The sequence below is a fragment of the Pezoporus occidentalis genome, unplaced genomic scaffold, assembly GCF_034315485.1.
Source record: "Pezoporus occidentalis ecotype Australia unplaced genomic scaffold, CSIRO_AGI_Poc_V1 ctg355, whole genome shotgun sequence".
Taxonomy (NCBI): domain Eukaryota; kingdom Metazoa; phylum Chordata; class Aves; order Psittaciformes; family Psittacidae; genus Pezoporus; species Pezoporus occidentalis.
Window position 1 is genome coordinate 34,726 of NW_026915538.1, and position 24,025 is coordinate 58,750.

A 24,025-nucleotide genomic window follows, 5' to 3' on the forward strand; every position below is an offset into this window, starting at 1 on the left:
CTGGGTACATGTGTCTGCGTGTCCTCACTACATGTATCTGTGTGTCCTCACTACATGTGTCTGTGTGTCCTGGGTACATGTGTCTGCGTGTCCTGGGTACATGTGTCTGTGTGTCCTGGGTACATGTGTCTGCGTGTCCTGGGTACGTGTCTGTGTGCCCTCGGTACATGTATCTGTGTGTCCTGGGTACATGTGTCTGCGTGTCCTCAGTACATGTGTCTGCATGTCCTTGGTACATGTGTCTATGTGTCCTTGTCATGCGTGTCTATGTGTTCTCATCACACGTGTCTGTGTGTTTCCATCACCCATGTCTGCCTGTCCTTGGTACATGTGTCTATGTGTCCTCGTCATGCATGTCTATGTGTTCTTATCACACGTGTCTGTGTGTCCTCATCATGTGTGTCCGTGTGTCTCCATCACACATATCTGTGTGTCCTTGGTACATGTGTCTTTGTGTCCTTGGTACATGGGTCTATGTGTCCTTATAATGCATGTCTATGTGTTCACACCACGTGTGTCCCCATCACACGTGTCTGTGTGTCCCCATCACACGTGTCTGTGTCCCCATCACACGTGTCTGTGTCCTCATCACACGTGTCTGTGTGTCCCCATCACACGTGTCTGTGTCCCCATCACACGTGTCTGTGTCCCCATCACACGTGTCTCTGTCCCCATCACACGTGTCTGTGTGTCCCCATCACACGTGTCTGTGTGTCCCTATCACACGTGTCTCTGTGTCCCCATCACACGTGTCTGTGTGTCCCCACGTGTCTGTGTGTCCCCATCACATGTGTCTGTGTGTCCCCATCACACGTGTCTGTGTGTCCCCATCACACATGTCTGTGTGTCCCCATCACACGTGTCTGTGTCCCCATCACACGTGTCTGTGTGTCCCCATCACACATGTCTGTGTGTCCCCATCACACGTGTCTGTGTCCCTATCACACGTGTCTGTGTGTCCCTACCACACGTGCCTGTGTGTCCCCATCACACGTGTCTGTGTGTCCCCATCACACGTGTCTGTGTGTCCCCATCACACGTATCTGTGTCCCCATCACACGTGTCTGTGTGTCCCCATCACACCTGTCTGTGTGTCCTCGCCTCCTCAGCAGCCAGGTCCTGGAAGCGCACACTGCTTGGTTAACCATGCTGCTGCTGCATGCTGGAGACCCCTCCGGGTCCCCTCCTTCCAAACCAGACCATTGCCAGCACCAAGCCTGAACCTCCTGGCTCCAGCAAGTGACCCAGAGCATCCCACTATAGCTGTGTGCTGGGGGTCTGTGGAGCCCAGCAGCTCCTCACTGATGTGGGGTCTTGCCCAGCCCTCATTGATGTCCAACAGTGGCTCTGGGTTGATGGAACCCATTGGAGCTGGGGATGGAGAGCCCCCTGTGCCATGGCATCAGGAGGGGATGTGTGTCCTCCTCCAGTCCCCACTGTAGCCAGGAGCCCCTGACCAGGCTGTGCCCAATGGAGAGGTGCCCAAGGTAGCCCCAGATGCTTGCACCCCAATAACACCCTGGGCAGGCCAGGCCAGCCAAGGGAGGGGGTTTGCAGCAGCCTTACTGCAGTCACAGAGTATTTCCTTCTGGTTGTCCATCCCTGGCTCTTCCCAAGAGCCCTGCAGGATACCAGAGGTGTTCAGGGGGCAGAGCTGGAGCTGGGGTGCCTGGGAGTGCCCCCCTTGGCTGCCAACACCCCACCTCACTCCATATGCAGTGCTATGAGATGCCTCATCTCCCATCACCTTTCCCAACCACATCCCTGTTGCCTGTGGTCTACAGAGCTGTGCCAACCACGCACACAGGGAGGGCTCCATCAGTGTGACCTGGAGCATCCTTAGGGACACCCATACTGAGGTCCCCACGGCTCCATCCGGTCATGCCCATAGCTTGGGGGGTGAACCAAAAGGGGTTCCTGAGGGTGCTGGAGACACCCATCAGCTCTCCCACACCCCTTCTCCCATTAAGACTGGGAGATATGGGAACACTCCTGCCCCATCCAGGGGGATGATCCCATCCTGCAGCAGCCGCAGGAGGAGCAGGGACTGGCGATGCTTTGGCAGCACCATGGGCATCACCCATTGCTCAATCTCCCCGGCATCCCTCACTCTGCCAAAGAGCTGGGCATGGACCATCCTGTCTGGGAGCAGAGGGACAGCCACCTCTGACCCCAAAGAGGGACTTCCCTGCTTCCAATGGGGATGGCACCCATCCGGCACGGGATGACGGGGTTCTGGCATGGGCTGCGGCGGTGCCAGTCCCATGGGCACAGAGGCCCCTCTTCCCCCCTGCCCCTGGAACCTACTTGATGGTTTTCTTCTCACTGCGGCCTCGGCTGGAGTCCGGAGTCCCCACAGTCTCCAGGGAAGTCTTGTAACGCTTACCCTGCGGACAGGAGAGGATTGGGGGGTCAGGGGTGGAAGGGAGACCCCCCCTGCAGCAGAGGATGGGGATGGGAGTGACCAGGGCTGCAGCTCCATCACCTGGAGGGGTTGAATCACAGAAGGTTTGGGTTGGAAGGGAGCTTAAAGCTCATCCAGCTCCAACCCCAACCCCTTCCACTGGAGCAGCTTGCTCCAAGCCCCTGTGTCCAACCTGGCCTTGAGCACTGCCAGGGATGGGGCAGCCACAGCTTCTCTGGGCACCCTGTGCCAGCACCTCAGCACCCTCCCAGGGAAGAGCTTCTGCCTAAGAGCTCATCTCAGTCTCCCTCGGGCAGGTTCAAGCCATTCCCCTTGGCCTGTCCCTACATCCCTTGTCCCAAGCCCCTCTCCAGGTTTCCTGCAGCCCCTTCAGGCACTGGAGCTGCTCTCAGGTCTCCCCTTCAGGAGCCTTCTCTTGTCCAGGCTGCCCCAGCCCAGCTCTCTCAGCCTGGCTCCAGAGCAGAGCTGCTCCAGCCCTCGCAGCATCTCCATGGCCTCCTCTGGCCTCTCTCCAACAGCTCCAGGTCCCTCCTGTGCTGGGGCGAGTTTGATTTCCCCCTTTCCCCTTACAGCTCCCCAGTCGCTGGGCTCCATCCCATTGATCCAGGCAGGAAAACTCCTGATAGCTTCATCCCTTGGTCCATAGGAGCCAACAAAGGCACCAGGGAGATGCTGACCTGGTGGCCTGGTTTCAGCTGTAACATTTATTCTCATTCCTAGTATCTGGTGCAGTGCTGGGTTTAGTGTGAGAATGATGCTGATAACACACTGATGCTTTAGCTGTTGCTCAGTAGCACTTATCCTGACCAAGGACTGCTCAGTCTCACGCTCAGCCAGTGAGGAAGGCCACAAGAAGCCAGGATGGAGCAGAGACAGCACCCATGACCTACATCCAGAGGGGTATTCCATACCATTCCATACATCATGCCCGGAATAGAAACTGGGGGGAGTCACCCAGAAGGGACTGATCTCTGCTTGGGTCAGGCTGGGTATCAATCAGTGGGTGCTGAGCAATTGTATTGGACATCACTTGTGTTTTTGGTTTCTTTCCTTTCTCCTTTTAGTTTTAGTGTTATTTCCCTTATCATTGTTATTAGCAGTGTTATATTATACTTCAGTTATTAATATCTTCTTATCTCAACCCATGGGATTGATTTGATTCATCCTTTGATTCTCCCCCCCATCCCAGTGTGATGCTGAGTTACCGCCTGGCTCTAAACCACGACCCCCTGTCTCCTGGTCACTGTCCCTAAGGGCACAGGAGAGCAGCAGCACCCTTCCATGGCCCCACCAGGGGAGGAGCTGGCAATTTTAGCCTTAATGACCCTGAATTAATTGAGTTTCACCTTCTGGAGCGCTAGGGAAGAGCTGAGACATGATAACGGAGCTGGAGCTCGCTCCCACCTGGGGCTTGAAATCAGGGCGCTTTGCTGTGGTCTCCAATGCAGGCTGAGCACAAGCTCCCATCCAGGGAGGGCAGGAGCACAGTCAGTGCCAGTTAGCAAACAGTGAGGGGTGGGATGGGAGCAGCTGCTGGAGCACGAGGGGGTTGTGGCCTGTGAGCATCCTTCCTGCAGGAGCCAGTGCATGGAGCTGCAGGGGTGTTGGGTCTCCCTGGATGCCTATGGGCCAGTCCTGCTTGGAGCTGCAGGGATATCGGACCTCCTTGGATACCCATGAGCTAATTCTGCAGGGATCTGCAGGGATACCCAGCCTCCTTCTATGACCATGGGCTGTTTCTGCTGGGATCTACAGGGATCTTGGACCTCCTTGGATGACTATGAGCTAATCCTGCCTGGATCTGCAGGGATGTGGGATCTCCTTGGATCCCCATGGGCTAATCCTGCCTGGATCTGCAGGGATGTGGGATCTCCTTGGATCCCCATGGGCTAATCCTGCCTGGATCTGCAGGGATGTGGGATCTCCTTGGATCCCCATGGGCTAATCCTGCCTGGATCTGCAGGGATGTGGGATCTCTTTGGATCCCCATGGGCTAATCCTGCCTGGATCTTCAGGGTTACCCAACTTTCTTGGATGCCTATGGGCTAATCCCACCTGGATCATCATGGACCTGCAATCTCTTTGGATGCCCATGGGTGAATCCTGGTGGGATCTGCGGGGATGCTGGACCTCCTTGGATGCCCGTGGACCATCTTGGAAGGAGCCAGCGCTATGCTGAGCATTGTCCCCAGCTGGGCACAGCCCAGGGCTCATGGGGACACGGCTGCTGGCCCCTGCTCTCCCAGCACAAGCCAACTGGGGCCAGTCACTCAGCGGGTTTGGCTGTGGTTCCCAAGCAGCCATTCCAGCTCCATCGAGGGCCTCTCCATTCCCAGCCTGAACGTCTTCCCGGCCAATTTATCCTTCTTTGTTCCTCTGCCAGCTTCATCCTTCGGTACAACCGGTCCTTCTCCTCCTGCTCCTCAACCCTCCATCACATCCCTCTCTGGGTGGTACCAGCCAGGCTCGCAAGCTCCTTCCCATCCACTCCCCACTGCTCCCACACCCACAGCCAAACCCCATCTCCCATTCCCAAGGGATCTCTGCCTTCCCGCTCGTTATGGCATTGCCAGGGTGGGCATCTCAAAAGCTGCCACCACCACAGCTCTTGACCCAGATTTGAATCTGATGGTGAAGGAAACATGGCCAAGAACCAGATCCTGGTCCATGGAGAGGAGGAGGAAGGATGGAGAGGAGGAGGAAGCTCTAGCTCAAGCCAAACCCCCCTTTAGCCACAGTGGGGCTCGAAGTGGGGTGCCCTGTGAGTGTTGTAGAGCTGATGTATGGGGCACAGCAATGGCAGAGCTGCCTTATGGCACCCAGCACTGCCAGACACGGGCTGGCCACCTTCCCATGGGGCTCTTCCAGGCAGGAGCGTGCCCAGCAGGACAGGGGCCAGCTTCCTGCTCATCCCAAATATATCTATATCTCTATCTATGTATTTGGAAACTTCCCTTTATGCTGCACAAACAGTTTTGCCCAAACATTAAATTATCCCATCCCCTAAAGAGCACAAGAGAAGCTGCAGCCAGCGCCCGACACAAAGCGCTCTCGGCGTCTTGCCTTTGTCTGCCGGCATCAGTGGGCATCGCCCCCCATCCAGTGGGACCCCCATACCCAGGGTGAGGAGAAGGGGTGTCCCCCCCCACCACCCCAGGCCATCATGGGATGCTCACCAGTTTGCGCTGGCACCACTGGCAGATCCCGCAGAGGACGATGGTGACGCTAAGGCTGACGGTGATGATGGCTGAGACGAGGAGGACATCGCGGGAGGGAGCCCCTATGGGGAAGCAAAGCAAAGCCAGAGCTTAGTGGGGGGATAGGGGATGTGGGTGGGCACCCAGGGGGGTCCCCAGTGTGGGCACGCAGCCCCCAAGGGGAGCAGCACAAGAGCAGGGAGGGGGAACACGGGGAATGTGGTCCACGGGCTCCAACCCCATCAGGAGACACCGGCACCGTGGCCGCATCCATGGGCTCCAGGTTCCCAACGGTGTGCGTGCAGTGGGGCAGAGCTCCAGGAGCTCGGGTTGGAGCAGAGCAAAGGCTTTAATCCCTGCTGGCCCCCCCTGGCAGCACCGGTGTGTCCAGTAAAGGTCACAGCATCACACGTGCCTCCCGCAGCACCGCGGCTCTTGTGTTGATTCCTCTTCCCCTTCACAATCACTGTCTCTTCTCCTTGCCCTCTCTCTTCCCTTTTCCTCTTTCTCTTCCTAATGCTCATCCCTTCCCCATCCTTTCACCTCCATCCTCTTCCCATTTTCCTTCCTTTTCCCCACCTCTTCTTCCCTTTCCCCTTTCCCACCCCCTTCTCCTTCCTAATCACCAACTCTTCCATTTGCCCATCCCTTCCCTATTTCCTTTCCCCTTTCCATTCCTCTTTCCCTTCCTTATGTCCATCCCTTCCCCATCCCCATCCCTTCACCTTCTCAATCTTCTTCCCCACCCTTCCCCTCCCCTTTTCCCCTCTCTCCTTTCCCTTTCTCTGCTCCTTCCCCTTCCTAATGATGAATGCTTCCCCTTGCCCATCCCTTTACCTTTCCTTTTCCTCTTTGCCTTCCTAACGCTCATCCCTTCCCCATCCAAATCCCCATCCTTTTACCTCCTTCATCCTCTTCCCCTTTTCCTTCCCATTACTCACCTCTTCCCCTCCAGACAAGCCATCCCCACTTTCCTTGCAGCACCCATTCCCTTTCCATCAGAGCCCCGCAGCCACCCCACCAAGGGGGTTCCCTCTTTGGATCAACCAAACCCCATAGATTCACCCCAAACTGTGCACTGCGGGCACTTGGCAGGGGCAGGAGCTGCTGCCTGACCCAGCCTGGCCTTGGGGCCAACCTTGAGGACCCCAAAAGTGGGGATGGATCCTTCTGCTGCGCCAGCATCACCCCCTTTGAGTGCTGTGGGTGGGTATGGGTTAACGCAGGTATCTCCCATCCACCCTGTCCTGCACCCAACCACCCCCACTACTGGGTGCCCCCATCATCATGCTGCCAGCAAGCGGGGTGGCCCTGGCACCCTAAGAGGATGAACATGGACCTAAGGTGCCTTGGGGGGGGGGGTCCAGCGCATCCCCCATCCCACCCTAGCCCTTTTCCCATGCAAGACCCCCTGTATGGCATCCCCCCATGCAGCTCAGCATCCCGGGATGGGGAAGCCCATTGCTGGAGCGGTGGGAAGTGGTGCTACCCTCTAAATATTAAACACTGATTGTTAATAATTAATTCACCCGCAGCCCTTGTTATTGTAATGAGATTTGCCAACGGCTCAGAGGCTGCCGTGAGTCAGAGCAGCCGCGATCGGGGCTCAGGCATCCCCTGGGCACGTGGTGGGGTCCTGCCTCTATTCCGTAGGGAGCAAAGGGGATGGAGGCAATAAAGGGGATGGAGCTTTATAACAGCACCTTCAGCAGCCACATGGGTGCTGCTGAGTGGGGTGAAGGGGTTAGAGGGCGGTGAAGGGGCTTGGGGGTCCTGGACCACTCCAGCGCTCCATCACTGGTACACGTGCTCCCTGCATCCAAACCCAGCGCCGGGCCCCTCCATCCCTCCTGGGTCACGAGGAGCCTGTGTATAAAGCTCGCTTAGCAACTGTTGCCTAGGAGGGAATTTGGGACCAGCCCTTAATTTCAAACATTTATAAAGCCCAGCTACATCAGCTGCTTGGGGAGGGGGTAAAGCAGCCTTTGGGGTACAGCCCCCCCCCCCAGGATACTTGGGTCGTGGTGGTGAGAGAACCCAACCAGTGCAGCCCATGGGCTAAATGGGCAGCCTGGTGTGGTTAAGATTTAGGGTGAGCCCCCCTCTGACACCCCCCCACCCCCCCCAAATGTGTCTCCCCACAGCCCCGATGCCTGCTTGGGGACAATGTGGTATGTGGAGAGCAGGGTGACCTGCTTGGCTGCTGTGCAAGAGGTGAGAGATGCAGGGTCAAGTTCATCCTCAATTTAACCAGGCATGAGGGAAATCGTGGAATCATAGAACCATGGAATGGTTTGGGATGAGGGGAGCTTAAAGCTCATCCAGTTCCAATGTCCATCAGTCAGGGACACCTTCCACTGGAGCAGCTTGCTCCAAGCCCCTGTGGCCTTGAACACTGCCAGGGATGGGGCAGCCACAGCTTCTCTGGGCACCCTGTGCCAGCGCCTCAGCACCCTCACAGGGAACAACATCTGCCTTATATCAAAGAGGAAAGGACAGAGGTGCTGCCATGGTGCAAAGGAGGGATTACCCTGCTTAGGAGGGAGAAATCCAGCACCAAGGGGCTCGGGGAGGGATGCTGGTGCTGGTTCCTATGCTGGTACCTGCCCCCGGCCTAAACTGAGTTGTCACCACAGCCCCAAGCCTGGCAGCACCCAGTGAACCTGATGATGGGGACCTGCCCGGTGGGCTCCATGGCCCCAGTGACTTCCAGGTTCATCCACACTGGTCCCTATGTATGGAGGCTCCTACCCCTCCCCAGCAGGGAAACAGGTCCCTGTGCTGGCCCTGTCCCCAGCGCTGGGGGACAGATGCTGACCCCCAGGCTCTGCTGCCCTCAGCACCATTGAAAGGACTCATTTTCCAGGCAATTAACACTGGTTCATTAGAGAAGCTGAGTGGAGCAGAGCTCCTGGTTTGGCCCCAGCCTTGGGGGCTGGCCTGGTACACTGCATGGGGTCCCCATGCTAGCTCTGTGCCTGGGATGCTTGGCATAAGGATGCCATGAGGCGGGTGGCTGTGGGACCTCAGCTCTGTGCACTGGAGGGTCCACAGCCTTGTTCTGGGGTCCCTGCATCCCCCCCCCATCACACCCCCCCTTCACTGATCCTGCCCCATCCCAAAAGAGGAGCTGCTCCATGAGCCAGAGACCCCACATCCTCCCCTTGGAGGACATCAAGGTCTCCCCAGGCTGGCAGTGGAGGCTGGGGAAGGAGCCAGCACAGCCCTGCAGCTCTGTCATCAGTATTCAATGCCACTTGACGGGCTATAATTCCACTTTTACAGCCGGTTATTGATGAGGGGATTACCTGCCTCGTTAGATCCACAGCTCTGCAGCGTGGGGTTTGTGTGGTGCTGCCACAGGGACAGGGCTCCTGCACCGGGAAACAGCATCCCTGCACACAGGGAGAGGGTCTGCATGGACAAAGTGCCCCTCAGCATGGAGGACCCATGCCCTTGGACGAGCAGGACACCCCGCAGCACCCATAGGAGTGCGTTGGGAGATGAGGCTGGTGGTGGCATTGATGGCATCGTGCCACTGGTGCTTATCCCCCCTAAGCCGCCGCTCCTGCAGGCGTGGAATTAGCTGCCTCCGGAGCACGGCCGAGCTGTGGCCTTTGTGGCTGAGGAGGAAACACTTCAAAACCTGACCTCAGAGCAAAGGAGAGGTGAGGAAATCCGAGAGGGATTTGCATGTCCTTGTGGGGTTTTGGGCATCTCGTGGCTTTGTGCAGCCCGCTGGCTTTGCATCACAGGGGTTTTGAGCATCTTGGTAGCCCTGTGTACACTGAGCTCTCAGGGATGGGCATCCCTCAAGTCCAGCACAGTGAGACCTTGGTGCTCAGTTCCCCCTGATTCCCTTCCCCATGGCATGGATGCTGTATCCCTGTGTCCACCCCTGCGCTCAGACTCAATCAACAGCTCCCCCATCGCTCCCAGTTCCTCACCATGGACCTGCCCCAAAGGCCATGGTCCTGGAGCAGCACTTCCCACCATGGCATGTGGCAGCACTGGGAGGACAAAGCACTTGTGAGGGGCATCCAGCTCAAAAGGCTCTTGGATGGGATAAAGAGGCTGGAAATCTCTTCGACGGAGTGGCAAATGGCCAAGGGCTTTGGATGAGTGGTGGGCACAAGCTGACAGCATCTGCCAGCACCATCTCTGAGACTGACCTCTCCATAGTGAGGATGGTGCTGGCCATGCTCTCAGGGCCATATTGTTGGGTGCAGAGCTCAAAATACCTGTGTTGAGCATGGCATCTCCCCTGCTGCCGCTCGGTATCCCCATCTCCCCGAGCATCCTCCCCTCCTCTTTCCACCTCCATCAAAACCCCATCAATACCCAGTACCCGGAGGCAGAAATCAAAGCAGACGGACCCCCCTCCAGCCCCAGCCACTCTTTGGAAGTGCAGATCAAAGCTCATCCCCACAGCCAGCACGTCAGAGCTCCATGCAGAGACACGGCACGGTGTGCCAGCCCGCCTGCCGCCGCCACCGCCGAGCGTGCCAGCCCGCGCCGGCAGCGGAAACACGTGTGTGCATGGAGAGGGAATGGGAGACGGTGCCAAGGGAGCGGTGCAATCCCACCACCACCACCACCACATCGTCATGCTGCGAGCCGTGGAGCTGGGGTGGGATGTGACGTGGAGCACAAGTTGGGATGATGGTGCTGAGGAAGGGATGGAGCGGGGCTGGAGCAGCTCCCGTATGGAGCCAGGCTGGGAATATTGGGGCTGTTGAGCCTGGAGAAGAGAAGCTGCGTGGAGAGCTCAGAGCAGCTTCCAGTGTCTGAAGGGGGCTACAAGGATGCTGGAAAGGGACTCTTCATTAGGGACTGGAGGGATAGGACAAGGGGTGATGGGTTCAGACTGAAACAGGGGGGATCCAGATTGGATGTAAGGAAGGAATTCTTTACTATGAGGGTGCTGAGGCGCTGGCACAGGGTGCCCAGAGAAGCTGTGGCTGCCCCATCCCTGGCAGTGTTCAAGGCCAGGTTGGACACAGGGGCTTGGAGCAAGCTGCTCCAGTGGAAGGGGTCCCTGCCCGTGGCAGGGTTTGGAGCTGGATGAGCTTGAAGCTCCCTTCATCCCAACCCATTCCACGATGCCATGGGAACGGGGCTGATCCTGCCCTGCGTGGCATCAACACATCTCCACGTGCTGCTGCGGTGGATGGCCGCGGGGCGGGGAGCGAGGCGACCACGTTGCCACTCCGGGGCTTCCCAGATGCTGTTTGCCTGGCGCCAGGCCATTAATTCCTCCTCTTCTCCTCCTCCCACTCATTTGCTCGATATTTCCCAAACCTCTTATTTTTAGGTTGCAGCTGAAAAGCTGTGAATTTGCAGCTTTCGCTCCGGTGCAGGAGCCCGGGTGCAATGCGGGTGGGAGCCGGGCAGGACCACGGTGGAGCAGGAGAGACCCAGGTGCTCAGTGCAGGCAGAAGGACAAGGACAGGGCATGGAGGCGCTGCCAGGATGCAAAAGCTCCGAGGGGGGCTGAGCCCTCACCAGCATCCATGGAAACACCATGATGGGCATTTTGGATGTGCCACGAGGCAGAGTTGGTGGCCACAGGGCTGGAGGGATGAGGTGGCTGTGGGGATGCCAGGGGCTGTGTGGCCATAAGGTGCTCAATGAAGGATGCTGGCTGTTCCAGGGTCCTGGCCAGTGTCCCGCTGTTGGACAAGCCTCAGAGGAGAGGCCCAGCACAGTGATGCAGCTCAGCACCCCAGGCGTGTCCAAGGGGGAGCAGGCGTCTGTTCTCCATCTGCGCCTCTGTCTGTCTATCCGTGCGTCCTCCTCTCCAACACATCCATCCATCCATCCATCCATCCATCCATCCATCCATCCATCCATCCATCCATCCATCCATCCATCCATCCATCCATCCATCCATCCATCCATCCATCCATCCATCCATCCATCCATCCATCCATCCATCCATCCATCCATCCATCCATCCACCCATCCATCCATACGTCCATCCATCCATCCATCCATCCATCCATCCATCCATCCATCCACCCACCCATCATCCACCCATCATCCATCCATCCATCCATCCATCCATCCATCCACCCATCATCCATCCACATGTACATCCATCCATCCACCCATCCATCCATCCATCCATCCATCCATCCATCCATCCATCCACCCATCCATCCATCCATCCATCCATCCATCCATCCATCCATCCATCCATCCATCCATCCATCCATCCATCCATCCATCCATCCATCCATCCATCCATCCATCCATCCATCCATCCATCATCCATCCATCCATCCATCCATCCATCCATCCATCCATCCATCCATCCATCCATCCATCCCTCGTACACATCTGCTTCTCCATCCAGCCATCTGTCCGTCCCCCGGAGCTGTCAATCTGTCTGTCTCTGCCTCCTCCATGCGATGCTGCCTGCCCTGGGGGGCTTTGCCTCCGGACCCCCGCCGTGGTGCTGCCTCCTTTACCGGGGACACCATGGATGGGCCAGATGGTGCCACCCTGTGTGGGCATCCCCAGCACCTCTCCCCGTGCCTGGGGCTGTGGTGATGCCAAGACACCAGGACCCAGCAGAAGCATCGTGGTGGGGACAGGGTGACCGTGCCCATGGGCACCATGTGGGCTGCCAGGGAGGACATCTCCCATACACCACCTAGCTCCTATCCAACCTGTTGCCATGCATGGAAATGGCCCTGGCGCCACGGTGAGGGGCACAGTGAGAAACCAGTTTTGATGTAAGGCAGAAGCTCTTCTCTGGGAGGGTGCTGAGGCGCTGGCACAGGGTGCCCAGAGAAGCTGTGGCTGCCCCATCCCTGGCAGTGCTCAAGGCCAGGTTGGACACAGGGGCTTGGAGCAAGCTGCTCCAGTGGAAGGTGCCCCTGACTGATGGACATTGGAACTGGATGAGCTTTAAGGTCCCTCCATCCCAAACCATTCCATGGTCTATGGTGGAGGATGGGATGGGTGTTTTGCCACCAAAGCCATCAGGTCCCTCATGCAGTCAGGTTTCATTTCACGCTGCAAGCCCCCCACTTACGGTTTGGATATGATGCAGGGCTGTGCATCAGCCTCCCCAAGGCTGGCAGGCACCAATGCAACGTGGTTCACCCTCTTGCCAATGGGACATGCCCACCAGGATGGGCTCAGCCCATGATTCCCTATGGAGAGCCAATCCAGAGCGCCCAGCATCCAGTGTGTGCTCTCATCACCGCCCGGTCACGGAGAGAGGATGCTGAGGCCACATCCATCACCAAGCCCCAATGCTGCCCGCCAGCATCCCCACTCCCTGCGCTGTCCCGGCCTTCCGGCAGCTCCCGGCACACGGCCCCACGGCAGAGCAGACCCCACGGCAGCCACAAGCAGGAGCTGGCGGTGGAGGGAGGATTTGGCAAGCGAAGGCAGCTCCTTCCCCCGGTGCCGAGCTATTTTTGGCTGAGGATTTCCGGAGAGACGTGTGGCTGCTTTCTCCTCTCCGTGGTCCCCTCCGCATCCCTCCTTCCTTATCCCCCCCCCACCAAGGACTTCCTGCCCTCATGTCCAAACCCCATCGGATCTGCATCCATCACCCTCCCTGTTTCAAGCCTCACGATGCTCCGCACCCCTTCGGCTCCTGCTCAGCCTTCCTCCGGGTCATCTCTGCCCTAAGCCCTGAGCCCTGAGCCTCACCTCCCGCAGGCAGGGAACGGCCGCGCTCGGCGGCAGCAGGCTCGGAGGAGCGGGGCTGGGCTCTCGTAGCCAGCAGCGCTGCCAGCCCGAGCGCCGCCGCGCCGCCACCACCACTTAGCCTCTCGCCCCAGGGTCCTCCATCATTGCCGGGCACTTCGGGTGACAGCGGCAGAGAGGGAAGCACAAAGCCAGAGGCTCCCGAGGGATGGGAATGAGCAGGCTCCGCACGGCCATACCCAGCCCCGTTGGCCCCTGTTTGCTTCCCCACTTGATGCTGCGGCCAAGAAGGTCACCATGAGGGGGAGAAGAGCCCCATAGGGAGCTCAGGACCGGCAGCAGCACCCAAAATAAGGGGGGGGTGGTGGTGATGAGGGAGGAAGAGGAGGGTGGGAGGGAGCAGAGCACATGGGAAGATGGAGAAACGCAGCTCGGAGGGGAGGAGAGAGGAGGCAGAGGAGGGGAATAAAGGGCAGAGGAAGGCTCCAGATGGACACAGAGGTGTGGGCAGGTGCCTGGGGGACATGGGGGCTGCTGGAAACCCTCCTGCAGACCCTGCTCCCGGGGCTGCATCCTCCCAGTGACACACACCGAGCCCCCGGGGCAGCGGGCATGGACACACATGGAGGTGTGGGGACAGCCACCCATCACCGCCCCAATGCCACCAGCATCCCATGGACTGAGTGCACCTCATTATAGGGGGCCCAGAGCCCCCCCCCAGAGAGCTGTGTGTCGTGTGTGTCCCCCCCCCTCGGGAGAAGGCTCCTGTCCCTCTGGCACCACCCTGGCTCCATCCCCGTCACCACCACCGCCCGCTTCCCTTTCAAACCTCATTAACTCCCCCCAAGGTGACCCCTCTCCCTCCTGCAGCAGCAGAGGACAGGAGGGGATGGGGTGCTCAGCGCGCACCCCAAGGCGGGCACCCAGCACCCCTGCACCACCCCGCTCACACCCACAGCGGGATGTGCTGCTCCAGCTCAGCCTGCCCCACTGCTCCCTGCACCCACCTCCAACCCCACCCCCCCCCCCCTACACCCCACTCCCTGAGCCCCCCAAGTTGTAACGCAGGGAGCCCGGCCCCTGCTCCACGCTTTGGGTGCTGCTTTGCCTTCGCACACGCACGGTGGCTGGCGGCTGCGCTCCGAAGCCCTTCCCCTGCTGAATGCATCTATAATAGATATTGTAGCTGAGCCCCCAGGGGCTGGTGGGGGGGGGTGGCAGTGATATTATCTGCATCTGTCTTCATTCCCTGCTCCCCCGCCCTTCCCTGCCAGCCCGAAAAGCCGCGAGATGTGGCGGTGGGAAGCCGCCTCCAGCTCCAATCCTGCTCCTTGGTGTGATGGGGATGGGGATGGGGGGGGGGGGGGGGGGGATCAAGCAGACCCCCTGCCTGCTTGTGGACCCCCCCAACCTTGTCCCTGCAGTCCCCAAGTCATACACGGGGCTATGGGACACGCACTGTGCATCGGCCGCCCCACGCGTGACACACGTCTGCTTGGGGGTCACCCCCCCTAATGAATGGATTAGGGGGAGACACAAGGCAAGGACCCCTGGGAGGGAGAAGGGGAAGAAGACCCAAAAGGGGGCTCTATATGGACACCCCACTGCCGTACAGGATGTGATGGAGCTGTCACGGGGGGGGGGGGATGTGAGCGCTGGGGGACAAAGGGACACGGTGAGGCCGTGGGGATGCTCTGGGGATGCAGGCAGGAGCATCCCTCAGGCTCGAGGTGCTGCGGAGAGGCTGGGAGGGAGGAGAACCCCAACCCCATGCAGGATGCGGGTGCCAAGGAGGTGGGGGGGGGGGGGAACTGGAGCCAGCAGCGCTGAGCCTGCACCGTTCGGGACGTGTGGCTGCAGCAGGTGCCTGGCTCCCAGCCCTCGGCTCTTTGTCTGCCTCCGCTGCTGCCGCGCTTCCCCCCCTCCCCATGCTCCCAACGTCTCCCCGCACACCCCGGCCCCCCGTCTCGCTCTTCAGGGCATTCCAGCTCATTTCCAACCCGGCTCTCGGCTCCTGTCCCAGCCCTGGGGACGTGCTCCCATGGCACAGCCCTCTCCATCGCTCACCCCGAGACAGCGCGGGGGGGAAAACAGGCAGCAGCCTGGTTATTGATTCACCACCGGCAGCAGCACGGCTCTGCTCCGGCAGGAATGGAGCCTGGGACACGGGGATGTGGGGCAGCGGGAAGCCAGCCCCCCCCCCCCGAACCTCTCTGAAGCAGCTGGGGTGCAACCACCTCCATGGAGAGGGACATGGATGGAGGGGGGGGGGGGTGTCTTGCATTGAAGAAGGGAGGAGGAGAGTGATGCCTGGTGTCCCCGGAGCTGGCGCGGGGGACGTTGTCCCTGTGGCACAGAGGGCACCTTTGTCTTCAAACCCAATCTCTGCTCTGCACTCGGCCCATCAGGGGATGATGGCCCCGTCGGCAGCACAGCCCCCAGCTGGAGGGAGCTGCTTTGGGAAGCACCTCGGCTCCATCCCAAAGCCCAACACCTCTCCCTAACCAAGGCTCCCTCAGGCATCTCCCACCCCAGAACTGGACCTGCCATCACCAGCATCACCTCCAAGCTCTACCTCACCCCTGAATCCCCATCACAAAGCCCAGTGCAGATGGCATTAAAGTGTCCCAAATTTCCCCCTATGGCAATTTCTCCACCCCCCAAAAAGCATCCAGGGTTGAGGACCACAGCGACACAGAGCAGGGGACGAGGCTGGTGCCACCTCCAGCTGAAGGAGCTGCGCTGGGGGCACAGGCGTTGCTTCACCCAAGGCTGCACCGTGGCTCTTACCATACCCAGTGTGTGGGGGGGTGAGCCCCCAGGATCCCACCCCCCAGCTCCATCACTGGGAGACAGACCCGGCACCCACAAGCACCGTGGCCGAGCAGCAGCACAGGAGGAAAAGCAGGAGCAAGGAGGGAGATAGGGAAGGGAGCAGATGGTGTCCCAGCACCAGCCGGGCCCCACCACAGCACCCCACGGCTGCAGGCACCACGGCACAGCCGCGGGCGCTGACGTGGGAAAACTCCCACGTGATGGGAGACCCGGCAGCCGGGAATGGGGGGGATTGGGAATGGGGGACAAGGGGGTCTGCACCCCCCAAAAGCCCCAGCAGCTCAGGCTCTGCCTTTTAACCTTAAGGGCAGCAGTGGCACAGGCAGCCGGTGGTGCTCACAGAGCACCAAGGGACATGGGGCAGGGACAAGGGGGCAGATAAGTTTGGAGGGGGAATAACACCAGTGCAAACCTCAGCTCTGGGAGGGAAGGGCAGCTCTGCCACAGTGCTGCTGCTGGGAACAAGCCGCTGTCCCCACTGTGCCACCAACCCACCCGGTGACCTTGGGCCAAGCCGTGCCCGGCTTGCTGGGCATCCCTGCGGGCTCCTAGGGATGGGGTATCCCAGGACCGGGCTGCAATGGGAAGGGATGGGAAGGGATGGGAAGGGATGGGAAGGGATGGGAAGGGATGCTCAGCCTGCGGGCAGGAGGAAACTTCCCCTCGAAGGCAGCTCGTGTGGAGCCGCCGGGTCCCGGGGCAGCAGTGCCAGCGCCACCGGCCACGGGTGACAACGTGTGGCTGGTCCCCAACGCTGCCCAAACGTGGCATCTCCCGCAGGCCTGGCTCTGCCGAGCACCTGCAGCTCGCTCCAGCCGCTCTCCCTGCATCCGCGCTCGCCCGCTGCCGCGCCGGCACGTCCCCACGCCACCGCAGGACACCGTGTCCTTCTGCTCCTCGAGCCCCGGGACACCGCAGGTGAGGGCTGCCAGGCCCCGGTGAGCCGCACCGCACCGGTAGCAGCATCCCTTCCCCTCCGCACCGGCTGCCGCCAGCGCCGGCAGCCCCGAAACCTTCCCCGGTAGCGTCCCAGATTCCCCGGTACGGGGCCGACCGATGCCTTCGGAGCATGAGCTCAGCAAAACCGCACCGGCCAAAGCCCCTTCCCCAGTTGCCCACCCCGGCAAGCGGAGGAGATGCAGCGGGATGAGGCTGGGGGACCCGCACAGCGATGCAGGGGGTGAATGAGGAGGAGCGGGGTGAGCACTGGATGCTTGTCCGGGTGCTGGGGGCTCACCAGGCGCTTGCCCCAGGGCTGGGGGGGCTGCCCTGTAAAGCGGGGAGCTGGCCCGGTGGGGGGTGTCCCCGGGATGCGGGGTGGTGGTGTCCGGTGCCACCGGGTCTCCATGGGCTCTGCAGGGCGGTGATTCATCCCACAGTGACTTTGTCCCTAAACTACCGTAACTCCCGACCGGTCACTCCGGCAGAGCCGCAACCGGGGAGGCGAGGAGGGGTGGGGTGGGGTGGAAGCCGGGCAGAGGGGACCGGTCCCAGCGGCGGAGCCGGGGCAGGGAGGCAGCGGGAGGCGAGCCCCGGTGCGTGCGTGAGCGGCCCCATCCCCTTCTCCCGCTGCGCGGTGCTCGGCGCTGCGCACCACGGGCTCACCTGCGGGGGCAGCCTCCGGGTGCAGGTACATGGCGGCGGGCGGCGGGGCGGCGGCTGCCCGGTTCGGCGGGGCCGAGGCTCATCAGACGGCGGCGGCGGCGGCGGCGGCGGCGGCGGGCGCGGGGGCCGCGGGAGGCGGCGGCGGGGCGGCGGGGACCCGCATGCGGCGGGGGGGGCGGCCCGGTAGCCCCGAGAAGCCCGTGCTGCCCGCCCGCTGCCTGCCTGCCTGCCTGCGGGGTGTGTGCGGGTGTGTGTGGTGTGTGTGTGCGTGTGCGCCCCGATCGAGCATCCACTTGCTGCTCGCTGCTGGCGGGAGAGGAAACTGCAGCCGCCGGGGAGGGAGGGAGGGAGGGAGGGATGGGGGAATGAGGGGATGGAGGGAGGGAGGGAGGGGTAGAGGGATGGGGAGAGGGAGGGATGGAGAGAAGGATGGAGGGATGGATGGAAGGGGGTGTGGAGGGATGGACGGGTGGAGGGATGGAGAGAAGGATGGAGGGATGGATGGAAGGGATGGATGGAGGGATGGATGGATGGATGGATGGATGGATGGATGGATGGAGGGAGGGAGGGATGGAGGGATAATGGATGGAGGGATGGATGGATGGATGGATGGAGAGATGGAGGGGTGGATGGAGGGATGGATGGATGGAGAGATGGAGGGGTAAATGGATGGATGGATGGATGGATGGATGCATGGATGTAAGGAGGAGATGTTGTTACCGCTCACAGAGAAGGGGGAACACGACCCCGCTATGGCCCCATGCGTGGCCACTGGCCACGGATTAAGGACACGCGCTCACGGAGCCCTGCACTGACCACGGAGGGGGTGCCACCCGCGGGGACACACCCGCAGCCCCGCACACACGCACCCGTGAGCACAGATGGGCTCCACTCACGCACACACGGACACAGACTCCCACACCTCGCACACGCGCGGCCGCGGGCACACGCGGTCTTGCACACGCACATGGCAGCACGGAGCGCGGCACACGGGACCTCCACACCAGGGAGGTCCAAGCAGAGCGTCCCGTGTCCCCGGCCCCCCCACATTCGCGCTGCCACCGGCGGGCTCTCCGTTGCTCCGCTCCGCTCTGATCCAGGCCGGGTCTTCCCGGTGCCGGGGCGCGGCGGCCGCTGCTGGGGCACTGCCGGCGCGGCGAGCACTGAGGGCGGCGGAAAACCCGGCCTGGAGTCCTGGAGCGGGTGCGAGCCGTGCGCTGGCTCCCGTTCTCTCCCCCTCCCAGCACGCAAAGGCAATTTGTGCCCGGGCGTTTATTGCTTGCTCAACGTTTGCTGTTAGAGAGGCAAACAAACGGGAGAGCTGCTCAGGGGTGTGCGCCTCCACCTCCAGCCCTGCTGGCCTGGGGGTTCCCTGGTGCAAGAGAGACCCCGAGATCTGATACAGGAGGTGCCCCTGGAGGGATGCAGTGAGGCAGGGGAGGATGCTGGTGGGTGAGGACTGGAGGCTGCACCTGCTTTACCCCTTCTGCTGGGGTGAGGGGGTCAGAGACCCACCCCAGCACAGGGCAATGGGGCTGGGACGCTTGCACGAATGGTCCAGGTCTTGTGCAAACCTCAGGGAGCAGAACCCAGAGTGGCCTTGCAGGATATAGGGGATCAGGTGGAAGCTCTCTGGAGCAATACTGTGCTGGGAAGAGCCAGAAAACCGCCACCATGGTGGCTCTTGGGACCACACCTCGACTTTCCATGCCCCCAGGCTGGGTTTTGAGCAGGGAGCTAAGCGGGGAATATCTCCTTATAACGATGTTTAAGGCCTGAAGAGGCAAACCTGAACCATCAGGGACTGGTTTTAGGCATGGGGCTGAGCTGGAGGGGAGCGTGACCCGGCACCATTGGCTCCCTTGTCGGTGGGGTGCCAGCACTGGCTGCTGCCTGTTGCAGCGAGGCCGCGTGGGTGATAAGGGACCCAGTCTCGTGCGCCTGACTCACTCTGCAGGCTCCTCATAGCCTGTTCTGGCACGTCACCCACCACGGGGGACCGGGGACTTCTCCCAGCCCCTCGGAGCTGGGCCAGCCACAACCCATCTTGGGGCTGGGTGCCAGGAAAGCGGGTGCTGGCAGCCGATGTGGCTCGCTGGGGAGCCATGTGCCAGGCAAACTTCTGCACAGGCACCCGGGGAGAAGCTCTTCCAGCGAGTGGGACCAGCCACCAGCCTGCTCCCGGCACCAGGAGGCTGCGGATGGGGCTGGGAAGGAGGCAGCATCCCTCTGCCCTTCTCTTCTCCAGAGCTTGACTTTGATTTCCCCTGTTCCTTCCCCCTTCCCCTCCCTCCTTTTGGTGGGAACCTTCTCATTAAACCCTTGGCACAAACCCTTGCTTTCACTCCGCTTCTCTCCGCTCGCTTCCCACACACTCTTCAGCGAGCTCCAAGCTCCCGGTCCCCGCACGCTCAGGCATCCCGGCAGCAGCAGCACCGTAACCTCCCGCTCCCACACAGCCGCTCGCTTCCACCGGGGGCCAAGTGGGTGTGAATCGCTGCTGACTCACGGCAGAGCCGGCTCCGGTGCCTCAACGGGTGCCACACGTGAGCCTCTGACACCAGACGGGCTCCTGCCTTGGCGTCGGCACCCAGGGGTGCTCATCCCGGCCTTGCCAGGTGTCCTTGTGGAGGGAGGGAGAGAGTCGGCCCCAGCTCAGCCGGGGTTGGTGGGGTGGGTGTGCGGGAGGTGAGACCCAAATCGCACTCGCCCTGCTGTCACCCATCACTCCCTGCCTCCCTGTGGTGGAGACAGGAGCTGGCCCCAGTCCCGTCCCAACACCAGACCCTGCAAACCCCTGCACCCCCAAACCTCTACCCCTAAAACCTCTGGGCAACTCAGCCCCTTGCCATCCCAAAGCAGCTTGCCCTCCCAACCCCCTGGACAACCTCAGCTCCTGCTTATCCCAACCCTCTGGGTACCCCAAATCCCTGGGCAACTCAATACCTGCCATCCCAAGCCTCTGGACAACCTCAGCTCCTGCTTATCCCAACCCTCTGGGTACCCCAAATCCCTGGGCAACTCAATACCTGCCATCCCAAGCCTCTGGACAACCTCAGCTCCTGCTTATCCCAACCCTCTGGGTATCCCAAATCCCTGGGCAACTCAATACCTGCCATCCCAAGCCTCTGGACAACCTCAGCTCCTGCTTATCCCAACCCTCTGGGTATCCCAAATCCCTGGGTAACACAATACCTGCCATCCCAACCCCCTGGACAACCTCAGCTCCTGCTTATCCCAACATTCTGGGTATCCCAACACTCTGGGTATCCCAAATCCCTGGGTAACACAATACCTGCCATCCCAACCCCCTGGACAACCTCAGCTCCTGCTTATCCCAACACTCTGGGTATCCCAACCCTCTGGGTATCCCAAATCCCTGGACAACTGGGTCCCTGCCGTTCCAACCCCCTGGACAACCTCATCCATTGCCATCCCAAACTGCTGTGTACCCTGAACCCCTGGGTAACTGCAGCATCTACCACCCCAACCCTCTGGGTATCCCAAATCCCTTGCAACTGGATCCTTGCCATCCCAAAGCTCTGGGCAACCTCAGCCCTTCCTATCCCAACCACCTGGCTAACTGGAGTCCTTTCCATCCCAAACCCCTGGGTGTCCTGAACCCCATGGTAACTGCAGCTCCTGCTTCCCCAACCCCCTGGGTACCCCAAAGCCCTGGGCATCCCGAGCCCAGCCCAGCGTGACCCCCTCCATCCTGACCACAGGGCAAAGGGATGCTCCCATGCCTCCTGCATGGTACTGGGCTGTACCAGGGATGCTCCCATGCCTCCTGCATGGTACTGGGCTGTACCGGGGATGCTCCCATGCCTCCAGCATGGTACTGGGCTGTACCGGGGATGCTCCCATGCCTCCAGCATGGTACTGGGCTGTACCGGGGATGCTCCCATGCCTCCTGCATGGTACTGGGCTGTACCGGGGATGCTCCCATGCCTCCTGCATGGTACTGGGCTGTACCGGGGATGCTCCCATGCCTCCTGCATGGTACTGGGCTGTACCGGGGATGCTCCCATGCCTCCTGCATGGTACTGGGCTGTACCGGGGATGCTCCCATGCCTCCTGCATGGTACTGGGCTGTACCGGGGATGCTCCCATGCCTCCTGCATGGTACTGGGCTGTACCGGGGATGCTCCCATGCCTCCTGCATGGTACTGGGCTGTACTGGGGATGCTCTCATGCCTCCTGCATGGTACTGGGCTGTACTGGGGATGCTCCCATGCCTCCTGCATGGTACTGGGCTGTACTGGGGATGCTCCCATGCCTCCTGCATGGTACTGGGCTGTACCGGGGATGCTCCCATGCCTCCTGCATGGTACTGGGCTGTACCGGGGATGCTCCCATGCCTCCAGCATGGTACTGGGCTGTACCGGGGATGCTCCCATGCCTCCAGCGTGGTACTGGGCTGTACTGGGGATGCTCCCATGCCTCCTGCATGGTACTGGGCTGTACCGGGGATGCTCCCATGCCTCCTGCATGGTACTGGGCTGTACTGGGGATGCTCCCATGCCTCCAGCGTGGTACTGGGCTGTACTGGGGATGCTCCCATGCCTCCTGCATGGTACTGGGCTGTACCGGGGATGCTCCCATGCCTCCTGCATGGTACTGGGCTGTACTGGGGATGCTCCCATGCCTCCTGCATGGTACTGGGCTGTACTGGGGATGCTCGCATGCCTCCTGCATGGTACTGGGCTGTACCGGGGATGCTCCCATGCCTCCTGCATGGTACTGGGCTGTACCGGGGATGCTCCCATGCCTCCTGCATGGTACTGGGCTGTACTGGGGATCCTCCCATGCCTCCAGCATGGTACTGGGCTGTACCGGGGATGCTCCCATGCCTCCTGCATGGTACTGGGCTGTACCGGGGATGCTCCCATGCCTCCAGCGTGGTACTGGGCTGTACCGGGGATGCTCCCATGCCTCCAGCATGGTACTGGGCTGTACCGGGGATGCTCCCATGCCTCCTGCATGGTACTGGGCTGTACTGGGGATGCTCTCATGCCTCCAGCATGGTACTGGGATGTACCGGGGATGCTCCCATGCCTCCAGCATGGTACTGGGCTGTACCGGGGATGCTCCCATGCCTCCTGCATGGTACTGGGCTGTACCGGGGATGCTCCCATGCCTCCAGCGTGGTACTGGGCTGTACCGGGGATGCTCCCATGCCTCCAGCGTGGTACTGGGCTGTACCGGGGATGCTCCCATGCCTCCAGCATGGTACTGGGCTGTACTGGGACAGCACCATGGGGACCATGGGTGTCCCCCAAGGCTTGGCTCAGGTTTTGGCTCCATCTCCCAACATTGGCTCCCAACCTCACTGGGGAAACCACAGCTCCAGCCTGGAGCATCCTTCCCGGATCCTTCCTGCAGCACCGGGGACAGGGAGCTCCTTGGTCCTGAGCCGCATCCCCCACACTGCCAGAGCTCCACCACCTCAACCCACATTGCTCTGTGCAGGTTCCACACGGGGCTCCTGGGCGAGGGCAGGTTCTGCTGCCAAATTGCAGTGCTCAGTTCCCAGGCGCTTTGGCTTCCCCGCTGCTCCGAAAGGAGTCATTACGCTCCTTTGCTTCTGTGGATGGGGAGAAAATGGGCATTTCTCATTCTCCCCTCCCACCGAAGGGGGAAGCTTTTCTTCCCTCCTCACACGAGCCTTTTATACAAATTAAAGCCGGGGCTGAGGCCAAGCCTGGGGAAATTTCATCTCCAATGGTGACTTTTCCCCGAGCCTAAGAGCAGTAATTACAGGTGGTTAGAAAGCAAACTCCTTCACAGCTCGAACACGAGCAGGCTGTGACCCGGCACTTGTTCCAGCTAATAAAGATGTTAATGAAGCAGCAGCGGCACTGGGGCTCTGCCATTGCTCCGTCTTCCTTCTCTTTGCTCATCCTGGTCCTCTGGATGCAGGGGGAAGCAGGAGCAGGGGCTGAGCTCGCGCAAGCAGCAGGGTGGATCCAAGAGGATGCTCATCCCTTTGGTGAGCTCTTGCAGTGTGTAAGTGGTGCTGATTGACAAGCTTGAGGGTCTGTGCGTGAGTAAAGGCCCTCGAACACGGGCTGTGGCTCCACAGGGAAGGCAACAGGAAACCCATCCATAGGGACCACAGCAGACCTGCTTATCCTATTCCAGGGCCAGTGTCCCCTTGGTGACAGGGCGCAGTGGGAGGCTGCATGGGGATAATGGGCTCGGTGGTGAGTGAATCCCTTGGTGTGTGTTTTAATTACAGAGTGAGCATCCTTTGTGCTGCTGCTGTGGAGCAGCTGCTCAGTGCTCTTTGCTT

The 24,025-nt window shown here is 60.7% G+C and overlaps 1 protein-coding gene across 5 annotated transcripts in view; it reads right to left on the reverse strand.

Annotated features, from left to right (window-relative positions):
- SYT7 (synaptotagmin 7) overlaps positions 1 to 17,778 on the reverse strand; it is a 36,306-nt gene extending 18,528 nt beyond the window's left edge. For all 5 annotated transcript variants that reach the window (XM_062630521.1, XM_062630520.1, XM_062630519.1 and 2 more), the window contains exons 1-3: positions 17,731 to 17,778; positions 5,602 to 5,705; positions 2,308 to 2,387 (exon numbers count right to left, since the gene is read on the reverse strand). In XM_062630521.1, the coding sequence (XP_062486505.1) occupies positions 2,308 to 2,387; positions 5,602 to 5,705; positions 17,731 to 17,761 (215 nt within the window). In that variant the 5' untranslated portion in view covers positions 17,762 to 17,778. The remainder of the gene's footprint in view (positions 1 to 2,307; positions 2,388 to 5,601; positions 5,706 to 17,730) is intronic.
- Positions 17,779 to 24,025: the final 6,247 nt, after the last annotated feature.